The following is a 22,193-nucleotide window of genomic DNA, read 5'->3' on the forward strand; positions in this document are numbered from 1 at the left end:
CTTCACCCACGTTTCTGTTCTTCGTCCCCTTAGGGAGGGAGTGAGGTTTGTACATCGGTCATGGCGATCGGTTCCCCCTTTCTCCCCCTTCATCCCCCACTTTCCCCCTACCCTCGTTGTATCACTTCTCTCATTATTGGCCCTAAGGGATTTATCTGTCCTGAATTCTGTGTGTCCAGAGCTCTTATCTGTACCAGTCAGGGTACATGCTCTGGTCTAGCCAGATTTGTGAGATAGAACTGGGGTCATGATAGTGTGGGGGAGGAAGCAATAAAAAACTAGAGGAATGTTTGTGTGTTTTGTCAGTGCTATACTGCACCATGGCTGGCTTGTCCCTTTCTTGTGACTTCCGTGAGAGCACGTCCAATTGTCTACAGATGGATTTTGGGTCTCCTGATGCCTGATACTTGATCCTATGGACACCTCGTGATCACACGGGTTGGAGTGCTTCGTCCATGTGGGCTTTGTTGCTTCCCTGTTAGATGGCCTCTTTTCTAACTTCAAGCTTTCGCTATATCTTATAATAGCTGGGCACCATCAGTTTTATCCACATTTGCTTATGCACCCATTTTTTCTTCAGTGATCATGTCAGGAAGGTGAGTATCACAGAATGCCAGGTTATTAGAACAAAGTGTGCTTGTCTTGAGGGAGGACTTGAGTAGAGGCCCAATGTCCATCTGCTACCTTAATACATAACCTAAAAATATATGTACATAAACCTATATCCCTATCATTCTATATTAATGTATTTACATATGAACCTGTCCGTATTTAGACCTCTATAAATTTCTTTTGCCTCCTAGTTCCCGCTGTCATGTTCGACTTCATATGACTCTCAGTAATTCCTCTCAGCTACATTGCACATGATCAAACCCCATTAGGTGTCCTAAACCCTCATCGCTATAGATTTTAGATTTTGTTGTTCCATTGTCCCTGGGCTTGTTGGCTCCTCACTCCCTTCCCCCACCTCCCCCTTCTCCCTTGCCCCTCCCCACAATTGTTGCTTCCATTGTTTATCCTGCCTATCTTATATATATAGATGTAAAAAAAAAAAGAACCAAAAAGCAAAACAAAAAATAGCCTATGAATAGTTCCAGGTCTGTCTGCTGACCCTTATGAGTGTGTTCTGATCAGTTCTGATGCAGTGCCAAGCCCTGCCCCCTCAGTCTGACTTTTCAGAATTCCTTGGGGACTTTGTTGCTTTGCACCCCTTGCTGTTCTGTTACGCTCTGTTCATGTTACGCCTTGTTGTGGGGGTTTGGGGTCAGACCAGGTACAATTCCTGCACCGTGTCTCTGGTGCTGCCCCCCATAGTGCTGTAGGTCAGTAAGGGGACATTGTGTTTTGTGGTGAGGCCAACCCCTATGGTCCTCTCTCTGCATTGGCTGCTCTGAGCTGGAATGTCATCCTCGAAGCTTGGTGGGCCAGGATGCTATCCACTCTCTCTCTCTTACATTTTTCTCCTTAATGATAAAATTGAAAGGCTTGGTTTAATTTTTAATTGGATGAATTAACGACTAAATGAAGTTCTTCACTTGAAGATTAAAAACAAACTACAAACCCCAGTCCTATTTGGTGACCCCGTAAGACAGTAGAAGAACCACAGGGCTTCCAGCATTGTAATGCTTGTAGAAGCTGAATTTCGAGAACAACCCAAGGACCGAATTGCTGCATTGAACACTAGTGACCGAAGACCTGATGAATTGTAGGAGGACATCAGGAACACTATTCATAAAGGAAACAAAAGGTCACCAAAAAGACAGGGAAGAAAGAAAAGATCAAAGCGGATGTTAGAAGGGACTCTGAAATTTTCTCTTAATCATAGAGTAGCTAAGGCAAATGGAAGAAATGATGAAGAAAGATAGCTAAACAAAGTTTCAAAGGACAAAGACTTAGATTACGAAAAAGGAAGAACTTGCTCAGCATGTCTTAAACTGAAAGACCTCACATTGACAGCGAGTTACCAGAGGATCGGGCTGGATTCAGAAGAGGGTCAAGGGATATTATTGCTGGCGTCAGATGAACCTTGGCTGAAATCAGAGAATACTAGAAAGATGTTTACTTGTGTTTTATGGACAATGCAAGGCATCCGATTATGGATTCTAACAAACTATGGCTAGCTGTGAGAAAAACGGGAATTCCAGAACACTTCATTTTGCTCATGTGAATTCTGTACATGGATTGGGAGGCAGTTGGGCAACCCGAACAAGGGAGTACTACATGGTTTAAAATCAGGAAAGGTGTGCCAGGTTTGTATCCTCTCACCATATATATTCACTCTATACTGAGCAAATAATCAGAGAAGCTGTACTATAAAGAAAAATGCAGCATCAGGATTGGAGGAAAGCTTAGCAGCCTGCGTGATATGTAGGTGATGAAACCTCGATGGCTGAAAATGAAAAGGATTTGAAACACTTGTTGATGAAGATCAAGGATTTTAGCCTTCAGTATGGATTACAACTCAACGTTAAGAAGACCAAAGTCATGATAAATGGAGAAAAGATGAAGTCAAAGAGTTCATCTTGCTTGGATCTACAATCAGAGTACTAAAAAGCAAGGATGTTATTTTGAAGTCTAAGGTGCACCTGAACCAAGCCATGGTCTTTTCCATCACCTCATATGCATATGAAAGTTGTACAGTGAATAAGGAAGAGTGAAGAAGAATTGATGCATTTGAATTGTGCTGGCAAAAAAAATATTGAAAGTACCATGGACAAACAGTACAAACAGCTGTTTTGGAAGAAGTACAGCCAGAATGCTCCTTGGAAGCAAGTATGGTAATACTTTGGACATGTTATCAAGAGAGATCAGTCTTTTGAGAAAGACATCATGAGAGAAAAAAAGAGGAAGACCGTCAGCGAGATGAATTAATGTACTGGTTGCACCAGGAGGCTCAAATAAAAGAACAATTGTAAGGATTTCTCCGGGTCAGGCGGTGCTATGTTCTGTAGTACATAGGGTCCCTGTGAGTCAAAACTGACGGGAATGCATCTAGCAACAACAACATAATTTGAAGGAACTGCGGTGTCGTGTTAGGTGTAGGGCTGCTAACTACAAGGTCAGCAGTTGAAACCCACCAGCTGCTTCTGGAGAGAAAGGTGAGGCTTTCTGCTTTCCTACATGTTTTCAGTCTTGGAATTAAAAATATATACAGTTATGAGTTCAAATTTACTCAACTGCAGTGGGTTTAGGTGGATCTCATAATTTGTGTGTTTCTTCAAAGATAGATATTAATGGTTTGTATTTTTTCTCATTTTTAATGACTATGATAGGTCAGAAATATGAATGTGCCAAGAGATGGAATGTCCACTGTGTGACCCCACAATGGTTTTTTGACAGTGTTGAGAAAGGTTTTTGTCAGGATGAATCTATATACAAGACAGATCTTAAACCAGAAACAAAGACAATGCCCGATACTTCGACACCTGCTGGCCACACGGACAACATACTGGACAGTAAGTCTCATTGAGGATTAAAGTAAATGAGCGCTTTTAAGACAACCAGTTTTCTGTAGAAGGATTGATTTGTTAATGGGATCATTGAGCTGTTGCAAGCAGTTTAATCTGTTTTTGCTATGCTTGCATGCATACTCAGTAATATAATAGCCAGATTATATAATTGAGTGAAACAGTTAGCTCTGCACTGTTCTATTTCTTTTTAGAATGCATTGCTACCCCTTTTACACTGACACTATTACAAGATGGTCAAACAAATTAAAAATATTAGTAGTAAAAACTTAGATGAAGTTTTAAAAACTTTAGTGATGTGCAGAAAAAATGCTCAGTATTGATTTCTTCAGTTACAGATGATCTGTATTGCTATTAAGTTTAAAATAGTTTCTATTTTATAAATGCTGTATTTTTAAATGGGCAGTTTGCTGAATACTTTTTTTTTTTTCAAATGTAAGTTTCCTGAACTTTAGAGCCAACAACTTCAGTTTATTGAGAAGGCATAATGCCAACTTTATTATGTACAAATTTATTAAGTACATTCTTTTTTCACAATTTTAAAATTTTGCTTTGAAGGTCTTAGATGAGTGAGAGAGCTCACAGAAGTTAAGGGATCATTAGAACAATGATGCTGGAGAACTTCTCATAAAAAATAGATAGCGAAGCCGTCTTTAGCAAGATGGCACTTTAATAGTCTCTTCAGTTGTAGAGTTTGAGCAAGAGAAGCTTAAGACCTTAAGAAGTTACATCTAAAAATATGCTAAATAATGCATTCAAACAAAAAGGAAACGAATAGATTTTGTCTTAATAGGTTAAGTCATGTTGTAAATGAACATAATTTCTATAGTCCTTTTCAACAATATTCAAACAATAAAACCACCATTACTAAAAGAACTTCAACCCTCCTTTAGAGATGGCTGTTATAGAATGTATTTATTAAATACAGTCTTAAATCAGATAAAAACCTTAATTTTTTCATGTCACTTTTCCTATTCACACCTGGCCGCCAAGATTTCAATAAGTATTTGAATCTTATTGCTGATAGCCCTTTTGTGTGAGAGAAAATTTAATCATGGACTTAGTTGAAGCCCCTTTCATATTTTATCTCTACAAGTAGACGTGTTTTTTTCTTCCCCTAATTTAGGCGGTATTCCTTCAGATGTCAGCCACATTTCTAACAATGCAAGTTGCATAAATGAATCCATATGTAATTCCATCCTGAATAGCAAATTAGAGTCTACATCGGAGAGCCTAGAAAACCTGGATGTCAGCACATTTCAAGCACCTGAAGACTTACTAGATGGCTGCCGGGTAGGTACCATCCTTATTAGGAAGTCAATGCAGTCAGCAACAACATGCATTGTTATTTCACGGGAGCAATGAGTACCGATTTTGAGGACTCTTCACAGTTGGACTTGGCCCCTTTCTAATTACACTTGAGCAGACACTCACTGGACTTCGTGATTCTGATTGTCAGGGTCCCTTTGCTGAGAATGTTCTCTCATCTGTCATCCTGCAAAGTTCGTTTCAGTTCTCTTTTCAGAACCATCTCACCTACATCAACTTTTCCATCCTCTTCTGATTCAAGAGCCCTTAGGATAGGAGCCACTTACTGGGTTTTTATTTATTTCTCCCTATCATTTATTGAGTGTGTACAGTGTGCTGTATGCTAGAATAGTTATTTTGTATTTGTCAGATTAATATCTTGTATTTAACCTCATTTAGTTCCTACCAATCACTGTAAACTGAGTATTACTTGAAGGCTAAGAGGAATAAAGCTTTTGTTTTGAGATCACACAGGTAGTGCTCCTAATCTGCTTTCTTTCAAAGTCTGTATTTCTAACCGTTAGGCCCACTGCTTTGTTAATAGTTCTTGGTTGGATTATTTAATTTTTTGATAAATTAATGATCTTAGAAGATTCCTGCTGGAAACATATACTGGCTTTTTCAAATCTAGAACACCTCCCACATGACTTCATACATTGGTAAAATGAATAGGCTACAAGCACTTTTCCTAAGGCAGCTAGTATTTAACTCTTCTTTTATAGTTAAGGGAAATTGGGTAAATATTTTAAAATATTTCTATATTTTGAAAACTTAGAAATTTACTATCAAAACGCAAAGTCGTCTTGTACTTCGTCTTTTTTGCTATAATTAATTCTGGACATGACTGATTATTCTTATACATAAAGTCTGGTTATTTACTTTCATAAAAAATACATTTTTTTTTGAACAGCAAAAAGCATTTATTATCTCACAGTTTGGGAGAGTCAAGAATTTAGAGGGGGTAGTTCTTGCTTTGTGTCTCACATGATTTTAACAGGATGTTGTAATCTTTTTTTTTTTAATCATTTTATTGGGGGCTCGTACAACTCATCACAATCCATACATACATCAAATTGTGCAAAGCACATTTGTGCATCCGTTGCCCTCATCATTCTCAAAACATTTGCTCTCCACTTAAGCCTTTGGCATTAGCTCCTCAAAAATACATTCTAACATTAGAGATTATTTACTTTGGGATTGGAATGCAGTTAGAAATAGATCTCTTATATTGTTTATATTTGTTGAAAAATATTTCAATAGTAAGCAATAAAATAATTGCATAGGTATTATCCTCAAAGCAGGGTTCTCATTGCTTTCACTTAATTTTTCTTTTTGTTTAATCCCCTATTATAAAAAGGAATTCTCAGTTGACAAGAAAATAGTTTTAAGTAACATGCTTATTGTCTTAGAGCTATTCATTGGCAGCTAAACCAAGATTTAAACTTAGATTTTTCTGAAGTCACCTAACTGCAGTTTATTTGTGTAATTATTTTAAAATTTGCCAGTAATGTGACTCTCAAAATTTAAGAAGCAACCTTCATTTAGAAATTGCTGTGTATTCCTGTATACACTCATGTGCCTCGACTGATATTTGCGCTGGTTTATACTCAAGCATGTACGGTAATTAATGTTCAGAAAATGTTGGATTTGGGCTTCTGTTTAAAGCCACAAAGTACTTATATCAAGTATGTACTGTGAAAGATTAATGAGGATGTGGGATTGAACAAAAGATGAAAAATAAAAGTGTCAGAATAGACTTCCTATTTCTTTATGTATCTTGAAATGTACAGAAGGGTTGTCTAACACAGTATGTAACTTTTGAAAGAAATACAGCATCTTTGTTTCTAAAGTAAATATTTCCTTTCTGTACAGATATATCTTTGTGGCTTCAGTGGCCGAAAGCTAGACAAACTGAGAAGACTGATTAACAGTGGAGGTGGAATTCGTTTTAATCAACTCAATGAAGATGTAACTCATGTGATTGTGGGAGATTATGATGATGAATTGAAGCAATTTTGGAATAAATCAGCCCACAGGTTTTTTTCAGTTTTTAATTCAAAGCAATTCTACTGTATAGTGATTTTTAAAATTGCATATTCATGCAATTCTGGAAACTGCATATCCTAAACTAATATGTAACTATGCACTGTTTTTGTAGGCCTCATGTAGTGGGAGCAAAGTGGTTGCTCGAATGTTTTAATAAAGGGTATATGCTTCCTGAAGAACCTTACATTCATGCTAACTACCAGCCAGTGGAAATTCCAGTCTCAGACCAACCTGAAAATAAAACACTGCCCTTGAAAAAGAATAGCAGCAGTTTTTCTAAAGACTCTCCACCAAATGAGAAACATGAGCAAGCTGATGAAGAGCTGCTCTCTCAATATGTGCACAATGACTCAACAGTAGGTAAGAAGTACTTGATTCTTCAAACCAAGCTCACTGCCATTCAGTTGGTTCCAACTCATAGAGACCCTGTGTGACAGGGACTTAACCCTGGGAATTTCTGAGACTGTAACTCTTCATGGGAGTCAGAAGTCTCATTTGTCCCGCTGGGAGTGGCTGGTGACTTTGAACTGTGGCATGGTGGTTGGCAACCCAATGTGTAACCCGTTGCGCCACCAGGACTCCAAATAATAATTGATTTGCATTTGCAATTTTAGTACCCAATATTTACCTATGTGATTTCTTCCAAAATATCTATATCTTTAGTTAAGCTAACCTTTTACTCCTATAAGGTTGTGTGTGTGTGTGTGTGTGTGTGTGTGTGTGTGTGTGTGTGTGTGTGTAGAGAGAGAGAACTGGCAAGACTGAACCCTCTAATCTTTCCTTTTTAATTCCACTTTAACAGTTGTGTTTCTAGTCCTTGTTCAACTTGTGTTTGAGTTTGGGATAACATGAGCATTTGCTTTTTGATTTGTTTCTATTAATTTACTCTTTTTATTATTTTTTCTGTAATTCTTAACTCATATGATTATTACATTGTTTTCTTATCAAGGTGTTTTTATATATAGATTCCTATGAAAGTACTAATTTAGTAAGTTCCATTGTACAAAGTTATGTAGCATTTTTATTGTTATCCCTAAGTATTTCCTAATTTTGTTACATCTGTTTTGATCTATGAGATATTTAGGAAATGGTCTTCATAAATGTTCTTAGGTAAATGAGAAAAGATAAACAAGAGGGCTTCAAAAAGTTCATGAGGAAATGAAAAGGATAACGGAATTTGCCCATGAACGTCTGAAGCCCCCTTGAGCCCTACGATTATTTGGAGACTTCTACATATGAACGAGTTAAGTAAAAAAACACTGCTACACGTAATCTAGTTCATACAAGCCTTATTCCAAACAACTGTGTTTGAGCATGTCTCCGGTTAGTGGGTGGCTGCAGACACGTTCTCTAGTCTTGTTAGGGCGTCTTCTAAAAAGAGATGGCATCAGAAAAGGGGCTTCAGAGGGGCTGTGCCGGGCCAGTTAAATGTACGACTCATGTGACAGCTGAGAGTCTGATGGCAACTGTTTTCTGTGACCCCACAAGTACTCTTGATAGATTTTTCTGTGCAGGACACAGGGTGATCACGTGGACTTGATTATGGCTAAAGTTTAAGGAATTGAAAACCGCACTGGTGAGAGTAGGGCCTGGAGAATTGCCCTCTTTTCTCCCTTGTGACGGTGTGCCTGGACAGCGAGGACCATGTTGCTCTCATGTCCTTGAGAAACCTTACCCTGTCCACCCTACAGTTCTCTTCTTGCCCCTGCAGACTTTTTGTTCCCCAAACTAAAAAAATATTACAAAGGAACACAATTTGAGGCTGTTGGCTGATATCAAAACTGACATTTTAATGTGATGTCAATCCAAGAGCCCAAAATTCTTTTTTCAAAATACGGTAGTTGTGTTGCCATATACTTAACATATTACACAATTTAATCATTCCTTTATATTAAGAAAAGTTGTGTAATCATCACCACAATCAATTTCAGAACATTTTTTCTTCAGGTACTCACTGTTAGCCCCCCCTAAATAATTATTACCTTATATAATATATAAAACTATTATTACCTTATATAATATATAAAACTATTATTACCTTATATATTATATAAAACTCAGCGTGTATAAGCTGAGTTTTTCAGGACATTTTTTAATGCAGTTTTGGTGGTAAAATTAGATGCCTGGGCTGATATTCGGGTTGGCTTATACTCAAGTATATACAGTAATCTAGTTACTATCTCTATAGATCTACCTATCCTAGATTTCTTATACAGAAAATCATAAAAAAACACAAATAGGAAATAATGCAAACAAGACCAACAATCATGACTTGACAAAACAGAAAAACCTAAGAAAAGAAAGCAGAAAATATTAAAACTGAGACAACTTTAGAATGGATCAAAAGGGAGATCAAATGATAACTACATTTTAACCTACTACACCTGCCGTAATTGACTAGCGTGATCTCGATAACAAGGCTGTTCACACCCCCCGACTATAGTCAGGGGAGTCACCAGAGGCTTAATCCATGTCGGGACCCCACAATTGGATTTTGGACTTTCACAATTATCCATAGCCTTCTGCAAACCAAGTGTTCACAATTTAAGCTCTGATACTATCCCTTCCTTTGGATTTGGGTTTTACTATTTACAATACAATCACCAGCTTGTGGCCTCTTCCCATGTAGACGTAGATGGCTGCTTATTTTAAGAGAAGCCTATAAGACCCCAGACACTTCTTTCTGATAGTAATGCACCATCTGATGTCTTCACCACACTTCTATAGCTCCAACATCTTCAGTGATCTCTTCAGGAGGGCCAGCATTAAGATGAGCCATGTTACAATGTTTCAGCCCGTAATTCTTGTATTAATAGGTTAATAAGATGGAAAACCCCATTTTCAGCAGTGTAGAGACCAAATGTATGCTATGTTAAGACGCAACAGCTACACATTTTGATAGTTTTGTTTAATAAAGCTGTCTGTTATTTTATACCAATACTTTTTGACTTGTTCTTATCTGTGACATTAAAGTTTTACCTGGTTGGTTTACAAATTAATGAGAAATGTGCTATATTCCTCCGCTGTGATGATAGCTGTGTTAGTTTCTCCATGTAGTTAGCCCACATTTAGTTTCATGTCTCTGTTGAAGTTTAATGATGCGATGGTCCTCATTTTCTTATGAGCTTTTCACTTAAAGCCCATGTGAATAATGCTAATAGAGGTATCCCTACCTTATTTGGGTTAATGTTTATACTGATACATATTTGCCTTCAGTATAAATTGAGTCTTTCTCCCATTCCTAGCTCTCTATACCCTTCTGTCTGTTTTTGGGTTTTTTTTTAAATCATTTTATTGGGGGCTCATACAACTCTTATCACAATCCATATATACATCAATTGTGTAAAGCACATTTGTACATTCATTGCTCTCATCATTCTCAAAACATTTGCTCTCCACTTAAGCCCCTGGCATCAGGTCCTCATTTTTCCCCTCCCTCCCCACTCCCCCCTCCCTCATGAGCCCTTGATAAAATTTATGTTATTATTTTGGCATATCTTGCCCTGTCCGACGTCTCTCTTCACCCACTTTTCTGTTGTCCATCCCCCAAGGAGGAGGTCACATGTAGATCCTTGTAATCGGTTCCCCCTTTCCACCCACCCTCCCCGTATCGCCAGTTTGTAAGTTACCCATACTCTTCATTCCTGGTGACTACCCAGTGAACTCTTAACACACATCATAACTTAACAAAATCTGTAATTAATCAGCGTTTCTTTCACTTTAATAACACACAAGCTTTATTTTTGATCATCATTAACCACTACCCCTATTTTCACACACTAAGCTTATGTGATTTTACTGTGTAGTATTTTCATTGTCTTTAGGGGCCTCCAAATTAAGCATTGTTTTTGATCCCTAGGTGGTACAAATGATTTACACACATACCACTCCTCCTCTCCTTCACCCTCCCTTAACTTTAAAGGCTGATATTTGGAACCTTCTTGGTAGTGCTGTGAATATAGGCTTGGTGATATACTTCTAGAAATACTGGCAGTGGGTGCCATTGTGACTGCTAGTGATCTTATGTCACAGACTAGTCTGGGTTTTTTAGAGGAGTAGATGAACAGTTCTTTTGTCTCCTAGACTTGTGGGGTGTGCTCAAACAGCCAACCTTACAGTTAGCAACCAGCCACATACCATTGCCCCAGTTGGGCTTTATTATTCAAGATGACAGCTGAGAAAATGAAGGAATAAGCAATGGGCTTTTATGAGTTAAGTCGACTCAACAGTGATGGGTTTGATTGTGAATCCAAGTGAAAAGAAACCTTAGACACCTTCTATCTTTCCTCCATTTCTCATGATCCAGTTGTGCAGGTTTTCGTCTCCTTCAACTTGTAACAGCGCGGATTGTAGCCTTTGATCTTCCTCAATAAACGGTTGAAGCCTTCTTGGCTTTTAGCAAGTGGATTTGTGTCCTCTACATATTAGAGATTGTTAATGGACCTTCCGCCTGTCCTGATACCACAGCTTCTTGGATTATTTGCTGAGTTTATAACTGAACAAGTATGGGGCAGAGATAAACCCTGATGCACACTTGTTTTTATTTTTAGTTTCCCCTTGACCTATTTAAATGACTGCCTCTGGGCCTGTGTACGGGTTGCACATGAGCACAATGGAATGTCCCCATTCTTTGAAGTATCGTATTATTAGCATCTACAGAGAATGAATGCCTTTGCACAGTCAAAAAAACACAAACATCTGACACCAGGAATTATATCCCTTGTTCCTTGTCTTCTGAATCTGGCTTGAGTTTCTATCAGGTCTGTACTGATGTACTGCTGCAACATCAACTTTTAATCATCTTTAACAAAATTGTACTTGAATCTGAAATTAATGATATTATTAGATAATTTTTGCATTCTGTTTGGTCACCTCCCTTAGGAACAGGCATACGTGTGGATCTTTCAGTTGGTTGCCCAGGTAACTTCTAAATTTCATGGCATAGATGAGTGAGCCCTTCCCATTACTGTCTTGGTTTGTTGAAACATTTCAATTGCTATTCCATCAGTTCCTGAAACCTGACCTCTTGCTACAATAACATCAGTTCTTGGCCATACATGTCTCTTGAAATGGCAAATGCCAACCAATTCCTTTGAATATAATGACTGTATATTTCTTTTATCTTCTTTTGATGTCTCCTACATCATGCAGCATTTTGCCCCTGGAATCTTCCAATATTGCAACTTGTCTTGACTTTTTTCTTCAGTTCTTTCCACTTGAGATATGCTGAGCTTGCTCTTCTCTTTGGGCTTTAACTCTTAAGCCTTTGCACATTTCATAATAATGCTTTACTTGCCTTCTTGAGCTGTCCTTTGACGTTTTCTTTCGGCTCTTTTACTTCATTTCTTCTTCTTTTTTTGAAGCAGATATATGTGGTTTTATTTCCTAGCATTTCAAAGGTAGTTGTACTACATAATTGTACACACATAGACACAATCATTTTATGGTCACTCATTTATATACTGATGGATATGATTTTCTTGAAAATTAGCTTTGAATTGATGCTAGGTGATATTTTTAATTGCCCAGTCTTTAAAAAAGTTGATTTTTCTCTTGTTTTGAATTTAGCCTTTGGTCTTCTGTAACTTCATCATTTCTTCTGGTTGCTTTAGCTACTCTGTTCAAGAGCAATTTTTAGAGTCTCTTCCATTTTGTCTTTATTTCTCTCATCTTTTTAACAACCATTTGCTTTTTTCTCCATATATGATGTTCTTATTGTCATTCAGCACTATACCTTAGTGTACTTCAAAAAATTCATGGGATGATAGAAATGAAAGATGTGAACTTTTGGAAGCTCCTTCTTGTTATTTATGTTATAGATTAGATATAGTAAGGACAGTGCATTTTGTGAGTGATACTGTAGTTTAGACAACTGTACATTTTTCTTCTACTCCTGTCAGCCAAGGTTATCCAAAAATTTATTTGGCCTACTGCCCTCTTTTCAGGGGGAAAAAAAAAACACACTCCTGTGTCCCCCAGGGGACAGTATCTACCACATTGGAAACAGATTTAGACAATTTGCTTAAAGCAGGTATGGGTAACATTTGGCCCGAGGGATGTATAAGGCCCAAATAATCAATACCAACTAAAAATCACGCTCCTCACCAAAGTGAAGCCCTTTCAGCCATCACATTAGGGGTGCAATAATTAAAGTTTGACCAGCATGGCCTGCAAATAATGTTATAAATATTCAAATGGTCCTTGGCAGAAAAAGGTTCCTGCCCCTCACTTAGATTCTGGATGAGTTGTTTTTACAGAAATACATGTAGGCACTGAGTAGCTACTGTTTCATTATGAGCATATTTGGAATTTTAGGTTATAGCATTTAAAAATAGAAGTAATATTAATTCTATTTTAATTCGCTTGCCCTGGTGGCATAGTGGGTTACCCGTTGGGCTGCTCATTACAAGGAGAGAGACTGCTCCTGTCAAGGTTTACCATCTCAGACCCCCAGAGGCTGTTCGGCCCTGCCCTGTCGGCTTGCTAGGGTGGGGATCACATCCATGGCAGTGAGTTTGGTTTGGACTTGGTTGTTTTCTAATTCATGTGGCCATTTCCATAGTTAGGGCTGGTTACTTCCGGTTTCCTTTAATGGTATTTTCTATATCCTCTTGATCCCCGGGCAGACCCGTGGAGGTCATAGTGCTGTCCTTACTTTCAGCTCCTTATGCTCACTGGGTACTAGACAATCCTAGAACAGCAGCATGAGTGCTCTTGAGTGTCCACTGAACGGAGCATGATGACCCTTGGCAACCCGTAAGATGGAGTGGACTCATGCTTTCTTCATTTAAACTTTTGGATTTTTAAATGTGGCCACGATGTACAGAATTCAAGTTACATTGATATCCTTGCTAAGAAATAAACTTTATAAGTCACCTGTTATTTGAAAACTTTTTCTCTCTCTTCCAGTTGAGGCTGAGACGTCTGAAGCTGTGCCCCTTAATGATTCTACTCATATATCTCTGCAAGAAGAAAACCAGCCTTCTGCCAGTCATTGCCTCACTGACACTGTTATACTGGCTGAAGAAGGCTTGTTTAACCAAAAGAGTTTCCTTATTATGGGTTTTAGTAAAGAAAATGAGTTTAATGTGGAAAGCATCATAAGAGAAAATGCTGGAAGAATTGTGTCCCTTCAGAGCAGAACCGTTGCCGATTATGCTGTGGTTCCTCTGCTAGGGTGTGACGTGAAGGCCACGGTGGGCGAGGTGGTGACAAATACGTGGCTGGTAAGGAAATGTTGCAGCGGTTGAATGATTATATTGAAGGCTGTCTGAGTGCCTAAAGTCCCGGGGTTTGCTTCTTCACTCATTCACTCCCTCACTGCCGTCGAGTCACTGTCGACTCTTAGCCACCCCACAGACGGGCAGAACTGTCCCTGTGGACTTCTGAGACGATCGCTCTGTGGGCTGGAAAGCCCCCCTACGCCACCTGGGCTCCTGTGCACGTCTTAGGGATTTGGGTTTTTGCACTACCTGGAATTTTGCTTTTGGTGAGAGAAATTCTAAAATAGGACTATATCCAAGTGTTGTTAGTCCTAATTCTGGGAGAGAGGAATGTGCCCTAGGGTCGTAGCAACAGTCACCCTTAGAAGGCCACTCCTGGTCATCTCGTGTTATTCAGTCCTCCCTGTGTTCTTGCAGTTAAAACATGACATGCTCTTTGGTATTATCTCTTGTCAGCTTACCACTGATGAGTTCAGTATTGACCTTGCATAAAAATAAAAAGGAAAAAAAATCGAAACTAGTATGTTGGCCAGAGTTAAAGCACAATTCAGTGACAAATGATAAATCTGAATGGTTTTACTGTCTGCATATAATGAATTGATATCTGTAGTTCCTTGAATTTTAAATTTTGAAATGCATTATGAATAAACAAGTTTCTGTTAAGGTGGAATTGATTTTTATGTAAATTACAATTACTGTTACTCTAACTGAATGGTCAGAATCTCGTTGCTTGCTTCAAGTTTCCTCTTACGTGTCTCTTGTTTTCAAAGGTTAGTTGTATAGACCACCAGACTTTATTTGATCCAAAGTCAAATCCTCTCTTTGTGCCAGTCCCAGTCATGGCAGGAACAACTCCGTTGGAAGATTGTGTCATTTCATTCAGCCAGTGTGTTGGAGCAGAAAAAGATTCTTTGACCTTCTTAGCCAGTCGTCTTGGAGCAAGGTAAGTAATGTGTCAGTGTACTTGCTGTCTTCGTATTTGTTTTGACTGACTTGAGAGCATTCAAGTTAGAATTTGACTGGGCATCTTTGTTATGGATAGTGTGTGGTGCGTCTGTGTGATAGTTCAAAGTATCAAAGGGGAGGATACTGCTAGAGAAATGTTTGGGACTATATTAGGACTATATTCATTAATGTTTTACTGTTGTGCTCATCAATAGAGGGGCTTCAGAAAGGTTATGTGTGTGATGGGGGCGGCGGGATCCATTTTTTTCCCCATGAACTTCTTGAAGCACCCTCATTTAATCCTGGTTCATGTATCATTATTGAATATAACTTGTCTGAGCATTATTTCCTTCTGTATGCTATATGGATGATTTATTTGTTAGTTTACATCTGTTAAACTGGTTTTTAGGCATAAATGCAAATGTGAAGCGTTTATATTGAAAAATGAATATAACAGTTTGCTTCCAAAATCCATATTAGCTTAACTTAACCCTTTAGGTGAACAACTGTTATATCAATCAATGTAAATAAACTAAACTTCAACATTAAAAAAAAAGACCTTTAAATGAGATCATAGAGCAAAGCCAAACTATTGAGTTTAAAATAAGAGACATATAGTTGAACTATTGGATTTTATGATATGTGAATTATATGTCAATAAAACTGTTGCTAGGGGTCGGGAGAGAGACCTACATATAACAAAGTGATTTAGAAAGTGTGCGGTGGGGTGGGGGGAAATGTGCAAAGCTATATAAAGAAAATGCTAACAGGAGGGTTGTCAGGAGAGGCCCCTCCTGGAAAAAGACATCATGTTAGGTAAAGTGGAGGGCCAGAGGAGGAGAGGAAGGTCCTGAGGGAGATGGATTGACACTATGGCTGCACTGGATTTAGGAGCAATTGGGGATGGCACAGGGACCAGCTAGTATTTTGTTTTGCTCTGCATAATAAGGTTGCTGTGGGTCAGAACCGACTCCATGGTATCTAACAAAAACAATAAGTTTGAATTCAAATAAAGTATTGAACCAAAAAAGAGAAATGCACAAATGAGGATAAAGGGTGTTTTATTGAAGATAAAATACCTGTGTACCCAGTAGAGCAGCGATTCTCAACCTGTGGGTTGCGACCCCTTTGGGGGTTGAACGAGACTTTCACAGGGGTCGCCCGATTCATAACAGTAGCATAATTACAGTTATGAAGTGGCAATGAAAATTTTATGGTGAGGGGAGGTCACCACACATGAACTGTATTAAAGGGTCGCGGCATTAGGAAGGTTGAGAACCACTGCAATAGGGTATCATCATAAGACACAATGGAGTTACAAGGAGCAATCAACAGAAACTTAGCTACTTGTATCAGAGATTTTAACTCATCTTTTACTTCATGGCAGGTCAAATGAGCAAGAAAACAAGGCAGGGTATGATTAACTATCTACTCTGGGGTGGTGAACTTGTCTTTTCAATAACCTGTGACACCCTCATTTAAGTTGCCCTTAAAATACTTGGCCAGATAGGAAGCCTCAGTTACTTCGAAAAAGCAGAGTGTGCGAAAGAAACATAGTCACTGATTACAATGAAAGATATTGCAGAAATGTAGTACTAAAAACAAAACCAAAAGACCCTATCTACTAGGAATTTTAGAACTGCTTTTATTATCTTTGGTTGAAAGAGAAAATCAAACCCTAAGTCTAGAAATAGTTATCAGACCTATAGTTCAGGCATCACCAGTGCCCAGATGGCAATTTCCCCATACCATTTCTCCACTAAAACGCAAGTTTGAAGAAACAATTTCAGATTGGAGCAGGAAATATATCAGTAAATCATAGAAGAAAATGTATTCTGTTTATATGTCAGGTGTTAGTGTTCCTCTCCTGAGTTTTAATTCACCCTGAGCTTGAGCAAGGAACTTACCTTTCTCTTTCTCAGATCTTTAAAGTACTAGTATTTAAAGGAAATAGTGAGGCGGTCAAGAGATTTTCCTCCATGCTCTGTACCCTCGGGTCCCGTGTCTTCAGATTCAACCAGCTGGATTGCTAATATTGGGGTGGGGCGCACAATGAAGTGAGCAAAACAAGCCCTCGGAGGCTAAGAATGAGGGTCAAGTGCAATTTAATTAGAATTTACATTGCATTAGGTATTATAAATAATCTCCAAATGGTTTAACAGATACAGCAGAGTTCTGTATATATATAAAGAACTCGAGCATCTACTGATTTTCCACAGGGGCCCTAAAATCATGTACCCACTGATGCCAAGTGGCAATGTGAACGTGCTTTGAGAAATTGTAGTGGGATAAAAAGAACAGTGTTCAACTCATGCGCTTTCTTTGTACTTCTGATCACCCCATGCCTCTATGGGAGGAAAGAAAATGACAAAGGTGGTGCGTGATGACGAAGGAAGTAATTTTTCTGTCTTTTCTTGTAAAGTCTAGTTGAATGTGCTTATCAGAAGCTTCATTGCAGCAATATATTTTAATCCTAGACTAAGCATTTGTAAGGGAATTAGCTTGATTAAAGAAAGACAATAAATCGATATATGTATTAGACAATAAATCACAAGAAATCTACCCTGTTTTTCGTTTGCTGATTAATTCTGTGTATGACCTTTTGCTTTTCTTGCCATACAAATCTCAGCGTCCAAGAGTACTTCGTTCGGAAATCCAATGCCAAGAAAGGCATGCTTGCCAGTACACATCTTGTATTGAAAGAGCCAAGTGGCTCTAAATACGAAGCTTCGAAGAAGTGGAACCTGCCGGCGGTCACTTTAGCTTGGCTGTTGGAGACGGCTCGGACGGGAAGGAGGGCAGAGGAAGGCCATTTTCTGATAGAAATTGCACCCAAAGAAGGTTCGTCATTTCATTTTTGTTGTTCTGTGTTTATTTTTAGGAAAGTATTGCTCTCTGCTCTGCACTGTAGGTTACTGACCCATTGTGGGGTGTTTTGTTACTGGGCACCCAAAGAATGCTGGCACTTAGCACATGGGCTTAATTGTAGCAACAGCGTCAACTCTTACATAACATCTGTTAGAAGCCTTCCCGATTGTCAGTATTTGTAGTCTAAAGATGGAAGCCTGAGTGGCTCGCATTGACATGGTGCTCACTTCCCCTTCCCTTTGGCATTTGCACATGTCCTGTAACCGCCTCACACTTGCCTTTCTGCCTTTCCTTCTTATCTCCTAGTTTTTAGCTTGGTATGTATCACTTTCCTTTGAACACATACTTTGACTCATCCGATATGGCCTTGATGCCACTTAGATTTCTTTCTCATCACACCCTATAGCAGTGGTTCTCAACCTTCTTAATGTGGGGACCCTTAATATATTTCCTCAAGTTGTGGTGACACCCCAACCATAAAATTATTTTCGTTGCTACTTCATAATGGTAATTTTGCTACTGTTATGAATTGGGTAATCCCCATAAAAGGGCCATTAGACCCCCACAGGGGTAGCGACGCACAGGTTGATAACCACTGCCCTACAGGGTTCCTCTTGCAGCTCTTCTCCCATAGTTAAACTGCTGGTTTGCCTTTGTGTCTGCCTGATAACTGTAGTCTCTCAAAAGGCAGGGAACCTTTATGTCTTGTGCCTTATACATTCCCAGTATCTGACGTGAGACCTTGGTATCAAGTAGCCACCCAGCCAGTGCTTTTTGCCAACCACTGTTAAAAGGTGGCAAGAAAGGGAGGAATTAGTAACTACTTTTGTGCAATGGCACCACTCCTGGGCACATTTCTGGCAGCCGCTGGGAACCACCTCAGAGCTGTCACATGCTACCCTGACATCATTCATGGACACTAGGGCTGAGGCACAGGTTATGCTGGGTTCCATTTAAGTCTCATTAAAGACTTTCTGACCTTGATTCACTTATGTTTCTAGACGGTTTGTTACTATATATACTTGTGTAGAAGCCGCATTTTCAACACATGTTTAATGTAGTTTTTGTGGTAAAATTGGGTGCCTCGGCTGACACTCAGGTTGCCTTATACTCGAGTTATATACAGTAATCTGTATTGTGGGCTGCATACAGGTAACTGTGGATTTCTTTTCACTGCCATGGATGTGGATGGCATTTATGTAATTTTTGGCAAAGCAAAAAGAGGTAACGAATCCATTTGTACTAATTACTGGTATTTGTTCTAGTGACGTGCCTGTCTTAATCTGAGTACATTTTAATATATCATCTGGTTTGCCTCTTAGAAAGTATATAACTGTTTCAGAATGTACTTGAAAATTAATTTAAAAAACAAACCGGATGTTAAGAATAAATTCTTCTGTGCCTCTTTCGAAGACAGCAGCGGCTGACACTGTTTCTTCTCATCTAGAATCCCTAGAGCAAAAGGTGGAAATGGAAGTAGTAAATGGTGGAAATATAAATCCAGCTACTCCGGAGTCTACTGGTTCTCCCCTGGAAGCCTACAGGAAGAAGGCCGTTACCCCCCTCGATTTGAACCGGTTTCAGAGTAAGGCTTTCCAGGCAGTGATCTCACAGCACACCGGGCAGGTGTCAGTCGCCCCGAGCGTGGGCCAGCCACTTCAGAAGGAGCCCTCCTTGCACCTGGACACACCATCCAAGTTCCTGTCCAAAGACAAGCTCTTCAAACCGACCTTTGATGTGAAGGTAAGACTGATTTATAGGAAATAGGCCTTGCATTAACAGTTTTGGAGTCCATAAAGATCTGCATAAGGTTTTAACGTTTGTAGTATTTCACTTTTAAGAGATGTTTGCACATGGATTCATGTTACTGAGTCTCTGTCTCCGTGACAGCTACAGATATATGAGGAGGCATCCAAAAGTCTGTGGGAGATGCCGTCTTCATTCTGTTCTCTGTGGACGTTTGCCGCCCACCCCACCCCCCTGCTCCCCCTGTGTAAGCACACTGCCGTTTATAGATTGAATCCCAGAGCACACAACTTGGTGCCCCTGTCTTGTTCCTACTCTTATGTGGAAGCACTGGTCATTCTCCATTGTGTGTAGTCTTAGCTGAGGGTTTTTCTAAATGCATCGATCGTGTGAAGGAAGCTCTCTTCCATTTCTAGTTTACTGAGTGCTAACTGTGAAGGAATATTAGGTGTTATCCTTTTTTTGTGCCAGTAGCGCTAATCAAACTTTTTTCCATCTATTATGTAGCGGTTCTATTAATGTGTTTTTATTGTTTTATATTTATAATGTTGAGCCATCGTTGCATTCTTACCATTAATCTTACTTGTATGTAATCTTTCTTTTTAAGGAATATATGTTTTTTATTTAAAGCAATTTCTTTATTGAGCTATAATTATCTAATGTTGGAGTCAGATCTCTAGGGTGTTTGTTTGTTTTCACTTTTTTGAGGACCCCACACACATCATTCATAGGGGGATATTGATCTATAGTTTTCTTGTGTTTTCGTTGGCTTTTGTATCTGTCCAATACTGACCTCACAATGAATGGCATGTTTTTATGCTTGTTTTCAGAAAAACCGAGGACTTCTCTTTGGTTAGGAAGATTTTGCTTATTGATTCAAAGTCTTTACTTGTTAGAGGTCTGTTGAGATACTCTTATTTCTTCTTGGCACATTTTGAAACTATCTATTTCACATAGGTTGTTTAGTAATCTTTTTATTTCTGTGAGGCTGGGAGTAATGTCCCCCACCTTTGTTTCTAATTGTAGTTCGTTTCACCTCTTTTTCTTGGTCAGTATGAAGTTTGTGAATTCTGATAATCCTTTTAAAGAACCAATTTTTAAGTTTTGTTTACTGTTATTTTTTGTGTTTGCTTTCATTTATCTCCATTCTAATTTGTAATTTCCTTTTCTCTGCTAGCTCTGGGTTTAGTTTATTTTTATTCTGATTCTTTAAGGTGGAAGAAGCTAGGCTGTTGGTTTTATCTCTTTAATACAAATCCTTGCTGTCAGGGATTCCCACTATGTACTGCTCTTCCTACAGCGCGTAAAAGTTTTAGTGTGCTGCATTTCTGTTTTCATTGACCTGAGGTTTCTTTTCATTTCCTTTCTGATTTCTTCTTTGCTGTATAGAGTGCTTAATTCTCACAAGGGATGATCAAAAAGTGCATGGAAAACCCCTGTTGTCTATTAATTCCATTTCCCACAAACTCTTAGCAGCCGCTTTGTATATAAACACCCCTTGGAATGTATGCCTGTTATTCTCTGAGTCAATTTGCTGAGGAATTTTTTTTCGTTCGTAGTGTATATGGATATTTCATTCTTTTTATGGTCAGTTAAAGGAAATAAAACCAGAAGAGGTGAACGTTGTAGTTCAATTAATATTACTCCCTCCTTCCTTTTCTCAAACCCTTCCTCCTTCCCTTTATCTGTCCTTATGTCCCCTGTCCCTTTTCCGTCCCTTCTTTTCCCCTCTCTTCCGTTGCCCTCTGTGCATACAGGATGCGCTTGCAGCCTTGGAAACTCCAGGACAGCTCAGTCAACAGAGAAAGAAGGTGAATACGCCACTTTCAGAAGTCATCAGCAGAAATTTGAAGCTGGCCGTGGCAAATAGCTGTCAGAATGCCATTGCTCTTTCTGCCAGTCCTCCACTGAAAAATGCCCCGCCTGAGAAGGTAGAATTAGGCTTCTAACTAAAAGGAGGTTTAGGGTCAAAAAACATTTCAAATAAATAATGGTCTGTGTGTTTCTTTTATTTTCCATTTGTAGAAAGACCCCTCAAAGCCACTTGACCAGGTAGTGATCTGTGTTAGTAAAAAACTGAGTAAGAAGCAGAGTGAGCTGAATGGGATCGCGGCCTCTCTAGGAGCAGACTACAGGTAGTTGGCAAATACTTGTGCTTGGGGGTGACCCGGTCTGAGAGAACCCTGAAGCTGTTGTGAACATCTACAGGGAAGCACTCTTAGTGTCGTTTTCTACAAAATCTGTTGAACTTGACTGTTGATTGGCAGGTCACTCATACATGTAATCGTTAGGGGCCCAGTCAATCTTGGCGACTGTAATTTGTGCCACCCACTCTTCTAGAAACGGAGATTCTTATGACCGAAAAGGAGGATCTAAAAGAATCCCTGCTGAGAACCAAACTTGACCATGGTTACCTCCGGTGAAGGAGGAAGAATTTTTGCTTAGTGGGCATTGAGTTTCTATTAATAGAGGTGGAATAATTTGGTAAAGGATATCAATAATCCAATTGGAGAGTGTTTTATATATATATATATATATTTGCCACACAAAAAAGAATCCCTGCCTTTAAGAGTTTGTAGTCTCATAAATA

General features: G+C 39.0%; 1 protein-coding gene across 1 annotated transcript in view; it reads left to right on the forward strand.

Moving 5' to 3' along the window:
- The window catches only part of TOPBP1 (DNA topoisomerase II binding protein 1), a 55,339-nt gene that overhangs the window by 8,428 nt on the left and 24,718 nt on the right, over positions 1–22,193 (forward strand). Inside the window, exons 6-15 of the mRNA XM_045297815.1 lie at positions 3,273–3,455; positions 4,594–4,760; positions 6,648–6,811; positions 6,934–7,181; positions 13,731–14,047; positions 14,815–14,987; positions 17,619–17,830; positions 19,305–19,600; positions 21,361–21,534; positions 21,629–21,738. Coding sequence (XP_045153750.1) covers positions 3,273–3,455; positions 4,594–4,760; positions 6,648–6,811; positions 6,934–7,181; positions 13,731–14,047; positions 14,815–14,987; positions 17,619–17,830; positions 19,305–19,600; positions 21,361–21,534; positions 21,629–21,738 — 2,044 coding nt within the window. The remainder of the gene's footprint in view (positions 1–3,272; positions 3,456–4,593; positions 4,761–6,647; positions 6,812–6,933; positions 7,182–13,730; positions 14,048–14,814; positions 14,988–17,618; positions 17,831–19,304; positions 19,601–21,360; positions 21,535–21,628; positions 21,739–22,193) is intronic.

This window comes from Echinops telfairi, unplaced genomic scaffold, assembly GCF_000313985.2.
Source record: "Echinops telfairi isolate 266 unplaced genomic scaffold, ASM31398v2 ScPeMD7_7422;HRSCAF=8460, whole genome shotgun sequence".
Lineage (NCBI taxonomy): Eukaryota > Metazoa > Chordata > Mammalia > Afrosoricida > Tenrecidae > Echinops > Echinops telfairi.